This window comes from Enhydra lutris, unplaced genomic scaffold (assembly GCF_002288905.1).
Source record: "Enhydra lutris kenyoni isolate GAN:26980312 unplaced genomic scaffold, ASM228890v2 scaffoldscaffold22, whole genome shotgun sequence".
NCBI classification, from domain to species: Eukaryota; Metazoa; Chordata; class Mammalia; order Carnivora; family Mustelidae; genus Enhydra; species Enhydra lutris.
In genome coordinates this window covers 37,562,212-37,570,086 of record NW_019154106.1, presented here as the reverse complement: position 1 = coordinate 37,570,086, position 7,875 = coordinate 37,562,212, and the positions used below count along the sequence as shown (strand labels likewise).

General features: G+C 39.8%; 1 protein-coding gene and 1 pseudogene across 1 annotated transcript; one reads left to right on the top strand and one right to left on the bottom strand.

The window, feature by feature from the left end:
- The first annotated feature begins 4,480 nt into the window (after positions 1–4,480).
- Positions 4,481–5,579, top strand: LOC111149933 (annotated as a pseudogene).
- A 248-nt stretch (positions 5,580–5,827) lies between these two features.
- LOC111149932 (coiled-coil domain containing 179) lies at positions 5,828–7,612 on the bottom strand. The gene is made up of 3 exons (XM_022507210.1): positions 7,568–7,612; positions 6,765–6,814; positions 5,828–5,942 (listed from the first exon to the last, which is right to left on the bottom strand). Exons 1-3 carry the CDS (start codon positions 7,610–7,612, stop codon positions 5,828–5,830), a joined length of 210 nt encoding a protein of 69 aa, XP_022362918.1.
- Between the last annotated feature and the right edge of the window lie 263 nt (positions 7,613–7,875).

Genomic DNA, 7,875 nt, shown 5'->3' with positions numbered 1-7,875 from the left:
AAGGGAAACTATTTTATCACAACTTAACCAATTTGGGTTTTATTAAACCCTTACTGATGTAGGGAAGGAAAATAGCCAAATCCAGACTCTCCTACCTAGCAGAGGGAAATACGCAACTCCAGTCCCCTATAGCCTTCCTGTTTCACTTAAGGGTAAGGGTAGCTAAGTAGTTGTTGGGAAAATCATGTCCTAGGGACACAGGCTCTCTAAAAGACTGAGATCTATTCATAGGTCTATAAAATGCTCCCCTGCACAACAACTTACCACCATATTAATAAGGCTTCTATATAATATCAGGGAAGTTAGCTTAAAGAACTACAAGCCTCAGATCTTATTTAAGAGGCTCTGGGGGGAACTAAAATACAAGAGGAGACACAAAAATACAGAGTAAATTTTTATCTCTTACGCCACAGCTAACGCAAACAGACAACACAGCCTAAATCCTAGCCAGGTATACACAAATCCTACACTAAAGGTTTATTTATCTCAGTTTCTAACTTACTCAGTATATCATGTCTGGCTCTTAACAACATCAAAAATAGAAGACATGCTAAAAAGTAAAAACAGTCTGAAGAGACAAAGCAAGCATCAGATCCAGACTCAGGGCAGAGATTTGGGAATGATAAGACTGGGAATTTAAAATAATTATTATCAATATGCTAAGGGCTCTAATGGAAAAATGGGCAAGATTCAAGAACAGATGGATAATGTAATGCAAAATTGTAAAACTCTTAAGATAATGCAAGAGAAAAGTCTATGTGATCTTGGGAGTTTTTAGATACAATACCAAAGGCATGTTCCATGAAAGAAATAGTTAATACATTAGACTTAATTAAAATAAAAAACCTCTACTCTGGGAAAGACACGTTTAGAAGAATTAAAAAAGGCAGAGACTAGGGGAAAATATTTACAAAAATGCATATCTTATAAAGAACTGGTATACAAAATATACAAATGGCTGTTAAAACTCATGAGAAAGTGACTTCAATTAAAAAGTGGGCAAAATATTGAAACAGACACTGTGCCAAAGAAGTTATACAGAGAACAGATGAACATATGAAAATATTTTCAATAGTATATGTTAATAGGGAATTGCAAATGAAAACAATGAGTTATCACTACACACCTGTCAAAATGGCTAAAATCCAAAACACTGATCATATCAAAGGTTAGCAAGGAGGAGGAACAACAGGAACTCTCATTCATTGTTGGTGGGGATCTAAAATTATACAGCTACTTTGGAAGACAATTTTCCAGTTTCTTATAAAACTCAACATAGTTTTACCATATTATCCAATGATTGTATTTAATTTACCCAAATTATTTGTAAATTTATGTTCATGCAAAAACCTGTGCACCAATATTTATAGCAGCTTAATTCATGATTACTAAAAATTGGAACCAACGATGGTGTCTTTCAATAGGTACATGAATAAACTGTGGTACATCCATACAATGGAATATTATTCAATGATAAATAGAAATGGGTTATCAAGCCATGAAATGCATGTTGCTGAGTGAAAGAAGCCAATCTGAAAGGTTACATCCTGTAAGATTCCAACTATATGACATTCTGGAAAAGGCAAAACTATAGAGACAGTAAAAAGTTAAGTGATTGCCAAAAAAAAGGGGGGGGGGTTGCACCTGGGTGGCTCAGTTGGCTAAGGGTCTGCCTTCAGCTCAGGTCATGATCTCCAGGTCCTGGGATAGAGCCCCAGGGCAGGCTCCCTGCTCAGCAGGGAGTCTGCTTCTCCCTTTGCACACCGCCCCCCACCCCCGCTTGTGCACATGCTCGCTCATGCTTGCTCGCGCTCTCTCAAATAAATAAATAAAATCTTTAAAAAAAAATTCAGTGATTGCTAGTGGCTTGGGGCAGGTGAGGAGGAAAGAAGGAGGGATGAATAGGTAGAACACATAGGATGTTTGTGGCAGTGAAACTATTCTGTTTGTTACTGTCATGGAAATTATGCTTTGTCAAAACTAATAGAATTATACAACTCAGAGTAAACCCAATGTAACATATAAATACATATATATTGTCTGTTTTATTGAAGTACAGTTGACATACAATAAATTGTGCAAATTCAACGTGCACATTTTAGGGGCGCCTGGGTGTCTCAGCCAGTTACACTTCCACCTTCGCCTCAGGTCACGATCCCAGGGCCCCATGCTCCTTGCTCAGCAGGGAGCCTGCTTCTCCCTCTCTCCCTCCCCACTTACTCTCTCTCTCTCTCTCAAAGAAATAAATAAAATCTTTAAAACAATAAAAATAAAGTACACATTTTAAAATATTTTGGCACATGTACAACATGAAACCATTACCACAACCAAGACTTTATTTATATATATATTTTATGTATCTATTTCATATATACATATATGAAGGAGGCTCTTTTCCTGATCAAACGGGAGTTGACTTAGCTGCTGGCATATACTTTTTGTCCTTAGTTCTGTACTGTTTTCTTTTTTTTTTTTTTAATTTATTTGACAGCAGGAGGGATTACAATTAGGAAGAGAGGCAGACAGAGAGAAGGGGAAAGCAGGCTCCCCTCTGGGCAGGAAGCCCGATATGGGGCTTGATCCCAGGACCCTGAGATCATGACCAGAGCTGAAGGCAGAGGCTTAACCAACTGAGCCACCCAAGTGCCCCAATTCTGTACTGTTTTCTATTGGAATGTAGACACATCTACTATTGTAGAAGCCTTTTGAGACCATGAGGATGAAAGTCATGTGAAAAGTTTGAAAAGATCATAACGATGGAGGGAACCTGGAACAATTTTAGTGATTTTTGGAACCATCACGTCAGCTTTAGGTCTAGGTCAGAAGCTTTTCTTTGGAGAAAAAATATACTTCTATTTGGTTAAGCCACTAAAGTTGAGTTTCTCTGATAAGGAGCTAAAGTTAACAATTCCTACCTGCCATAGCTATTCATTAATTGTGCTTATAAAATATTTTCTTTCAAAAACAAAACCAACAGAAAAAAATCTTAATTACTGGAAATATAATTTTTTCCAAATCTCTTTTTATAATAAAATATAATTCTGATCCTGAAGATTGCCTAAATAAGGCCAGGACTTACTACTAAGTTAAAGAGGAATGGATGAGGAAAATGGGGATTTTCATCCTGAGGAAAAGCTGAATATGAAGGAAGATAATAGTTTTCCTCAAATATCTGAAGGCCTTTAAAATGGAGGGCCATTGGATTTAATGTTTGACTACAAGAAATATAATTAACACTATATATAAAAGTATCATGGAGGCCACATGACAGGTTATTTGGAAGCACTTTTAAATCCATGCCAAAGAGATGCAAAGATGACTGTTGGTGGGAATGCAAACTGGTAAAACCACTCTATAGAACAGTATGGAGGTTCCTCAAAAAATTCAAAATAGAGCTACCTTATAATCCATCAATTTCACTATTAGGTATTTACCCAAAGGATATAAAAATATAGATTCAAAGGGGCACATGCACCCTGATGTTCACAGTAGCATTATTAACAATAGCCAAAATATGGAGAGAGCCCAAATGTCCCTCAAGAGAGAAATGGATAAAGAAGATGTGGTATATGTGTGTGTGAGTGTGTGTGAGTGTGTGTGAGTGTGTATTCAAAAAGGATAAAGTCTTGTTATTTGCAATGATGTGGATGGAGCTAGAGTGTATTATGCTAAGCGAAATAAGTTAGTCAAAGACAAATACCATATGATTTCACTCATATGTGGAATATAAGAAACAAAACAGATGAATGTATGGGAGAGGCTAGATGGGTAATGGGTATTAAAGAGGGCACTTGTTATGATGAGCACTGGGTGTTGTATGTAAGTAGAGAAACCCTGAGTTCTATTCCTGAAAACAATATTGCACTGTACGTTCACTAAAATTTAAATTAAAAAAAAAAAAAGATGTGCAGAGAGGCAATAAGCTGCGATTGGTGTAGACTTTTATGATGTTGCAAGTGATCAAGCCTAGTCTGAATAACTATTTGCCAAGAGATTTATTTTCCAAGTAATATAATCCAAAAGATTCAAATAATGATTTTGGGCAGTCAAGATCATATATGGTAAAGCAAAAACTGGAAACCAGAATAATGTGGTTTCCTCAGATCTTGCTCTTTCCATGAAACCACATCATCTCCAGGAGACTGTTGGAAAGGAGATTTAAATAGGCTCTGCCCGGGGCACCTGGGTGGCTCAGTGGGTTAAAGCCTCTGCCTTCGGCTCAGGTCATGATCCCAGGGTCCTGGGATCGAGCCCCGCTTCGGGCTCTCTGCTCAGCAGTGAGCCTGCTTCCCCTCCTCTCTCTCTGCCTGCCTCTCTGTCTACTTGTGAGCTCTCTTTCTGTCAAATAAATAAATAAAATCTTAAAAAAAAAAAAAAGAAAAAAAATAGGCTCTGCCCTCCTCCCCATTCAAAACCCAGCCACATCTTTTTGTTCAGTGCCACCCAGGTCCCTGAGACACAATGGCAAAGGTTAAAGTAAATGGATGGACATAATGGGTTCCTGGTCATCAGGGCTGCTTTTAACTCTGAAAAACTGGATATTGTCACCACTCATGACCCTTTCTTTCATTGATCGCAACTACATGGTCTGCATGTTCCAGTATGATTCTACCCTGACAAATCCAATGTCACAGTCAAGGCTGAGACCTAGACCTAGAAACCCATCATGTCATCAGTGGAAAGCCCATCTCTATCTTGCAGGAGCAAAAGCCCACTGACATCAAATGGGGTGATGTTCTTGCTGAATATGTTGTGGAGTGCACTGGTGTCTTCAACCACCATGGAGAAGGCTGGGGCTTACTTGAAGGGTGGAGAGAAGAAGGTCATTATCCCTATCCCTTTTGCTAATGCTCCCATGTTTGTGATGGGTGTGAAACATGAGAAGTATGACAACTCCCTGAAGATTATCATCAATGCCTTCTGCATCATAACTGCTTGGCCCCTTTGGCCAAGGTCATCCATGACAACTTTGACATTGTGGAGAGACTTAAGACCACATTCCATGCCATCACTGCCATCTAAAAGACTGTGGATGAGCTCTCTGGGAAGTTGTAGTATGATGGCCGAAGGGCTACTCAGAACATCATTCCTTCTTCTGTTGGTATTGCCAGGGCTATGGGCAAGGCCATTCCTGAGCTGAATGGGAAGCTCACTGGCATGGTCTTCCGTGTCTCCACCCCCAGTGTGTTAGTTATGGATCTGATCTGCTGCCTGGAGAAAGCTCCCTGGAGAAGGTGGTGAAGCAGGCATCAGAGGGTCCCCTCAATGAAACTCTGGGCTATACTGACCAGGTTGTCTCCTGCAACTTTAACAGTGACACTCACTCTTCCATCTTTGATACTGAGGCTGGCATTACTCTCAATGAGCACTTTGTCAAGCTCATTTCCGGGTATAACAATGAATTGGCTATAGCCATGTGGGTGGTGGACTTTATGGTCCACGTGCCCGCTAAAGAGCAGGAGTCCCCAAACCTAGAGAGAGCACAAGAGGAAGAGAGGAGCCCTCAGCTGCTAGGGAGTCCTTGCCTTAACTCATTTGCCAACACATTGAGAATCTCCTGGCCTGGAATCCATCTCTGACTCTCTGAAGAAGAGAGACCTACCTTGTCACATAACATCAATAAGGTATAGTTTATCAGACAAAAAAAGAGAGAGAGAAAAATTTAAATAATAAATGAGAATTTGATTGGAGGAGTTTTAAAGTAATTTCCCAGACTACAATTACAGATTTTTCAAAGGAAAGAGGAAAAACAAAATATAGAGTAATACATAAATTAAAAACGAGGGTGTCTTTTGTATTTAAGGACCTGTTAATTTTAGTGAAGTCTCTATATTGTACTTACTAGGAGTCCTGGTTCTGGAAGAGGAGCAGGTCTTGCAAACCGTTTAGTAAATCTCCTCTTCTCTTTCCTTAGGTTTTTCATATTCTCAATACGTTTATCTCTGGACTTTTGGAAAATTAAGAGGAAAACAAATCATACTTTTTAAAACATAAAAATTTAACATGCTGATTATATTTTTGGTTAGTGTCAATAAAAAAAGATAAACACAATCAGTGGATATGGTTTACATAGCCACAGAAAAGTAGGAAAAATCTTTCTTCAAATATGTGGTCATAGATGAAGAAAACACATTGGAGCGTCTCTAGAGTTTTCTAATGAGACTATTTACTCTTGCTTCCCACTTCACCAACTGTGGGATCTAAGGCTCATAGATATATATGTTTACTTTTATTTTAAAAATAATGTTAATTAAAAGCCCCAAAGGAATTTTCTTTGTAGAAATAAGAAAACAAAATTTGTGCACAATCTTTAGTTCCCTTAAATGCTGCATATGTCAAGCAGAGATTTTTATGTCCCTATTATATGGCAACTATAAGTGGAAGAGACCTAAGGGTTCAAACTAGAATGCTTTGAAGATAATGGAGTATTAGGGTGTAGAGTATATGAATGAAAGAAACTTTTATCCACTTCCAGGGGAGTGCAGTTGGTATAATTGCTTTGAAAACTATGTGGTATTACTTCATAACTATGAAAAAATTGCTTTCTCTATGATCTAGCCATTCAATTCCTATTACCTTAAAAAATAAGAATATAAAGCATTTAATTGTAGTCACATTATTCTAATAGTAGTCACAAGATCCCAGGTTTCCATGAAAGATAACACAGAAGTGTCTAGCTAATAAAAGTTCTATCATATAGAGACCACGACACATAAAAAAGACGAAGTTACAATTTTGAAATACCCAGATTTATTTATTTAAACATTACCTGCCTTGCAGTGACCTCTGAAGGATGTTGCCATCTTGGCCCTTCCTACATAATATGTAAAATTAAATTAAAACAAAACAAACCATAAAAAACCATGAGCAAACAGAAATACCAGTTATTGTAATAGGAAGCCTATGCTACTGTTTTTTATTTATGTAATATATGCATATTTTCTCAACTACAGGAGGCAGGAGAGAATGAGAACATTAAGGTAAAAGTCAGGGGGAAGGATGGCAATTGTTTGAGAAAAAAGAACCAGGCTTGAACCACATTACAGGAACCATGTAGAGCAATGAGCTTTATCATGAAAGGAAAAGGTGTACAAGAAATCAAATAATTACGTTCCTGCTGGTGGTTGGGGAGATTGAGGAACCCCAGCAAGTGGTATGGTTTTCTGAGACACAGGGATCTTGGCTGTTTGGTTTGTAGGGTTCCCACAGCTTCCCGCAATTTCTAAATTGTACCTTAAATCCCCCCCCCCCCGCCTTCAGTTTGATTCAGTTGTTCAACCCCAAGACCCAGAAGCAGTCACCTTCCTGTCTTTCCCAATATTGGGAAACTTAAACTGCCCCCCAACCTCTGTAAGCCCCATCTACCTCTGGGGCAGACAGACCCTGGGTGGGTCTGTTGCTGTCCAGGATCTAGTCTGTCTACTTCACCCGGGATTCCCAACCCTCAGCACCCAAGCCCTCATTGGCCACGATCACAAGCGACCGTAATCCCAAGTGTCCCAGTAATCCCAGTGCAGGGCTCAGGGTAGGGGCTGCCGAGGCAGGGTTAGGGACTTGGAAAACTCACGGGGTTGACTTGGATGGCTTCGTCATCCGCACAGCACAGGCACATGCTGCTTAAGCTGCAGAGGCCCCGAGTGCCCCCTGCACGCGCCGTGGGGGACTAGACCATGTACTGGATGGGCCACACCCCACCGCCCGGTAGCCCCGCCCCGGAGCCCCGCCCCATCCCATCACAATTCTCATTATCTTCCCGCATGCGCCCCGCCCTGTCCCTGTCTTCCAGTCCCTTGCAGGGAAAGGTCAAGTCCTTGCTGTCCTGAGCTCACCTGTAGAAGAACTAGGGCTGTCAGGTTACCACAATTCTTCAACAAG

Coding starts and splice junctions, on each gene's coding strand:
- LOC111149932 (XM_022507210.1), bottom strand. CDS start 7,612: ATGTGCCTGTGCTGTGCGGATGACGAAGCCATCCAAGTCAACCCC. Junction 6,815..7,567: donor AAGCCATCCAAGTCAACCCC/GTGAGTTTTCCA, acceptor CATATTATGTAG/GAAGGGCCAAGATGGCAACA. Junction 5,943..6,764: donor GTCACTGCAAGGCAGGTAAT/GTTTAAATAAAT, acceptor CCAAAAGTCCAG/AGATAAACGTATTGAGAATA.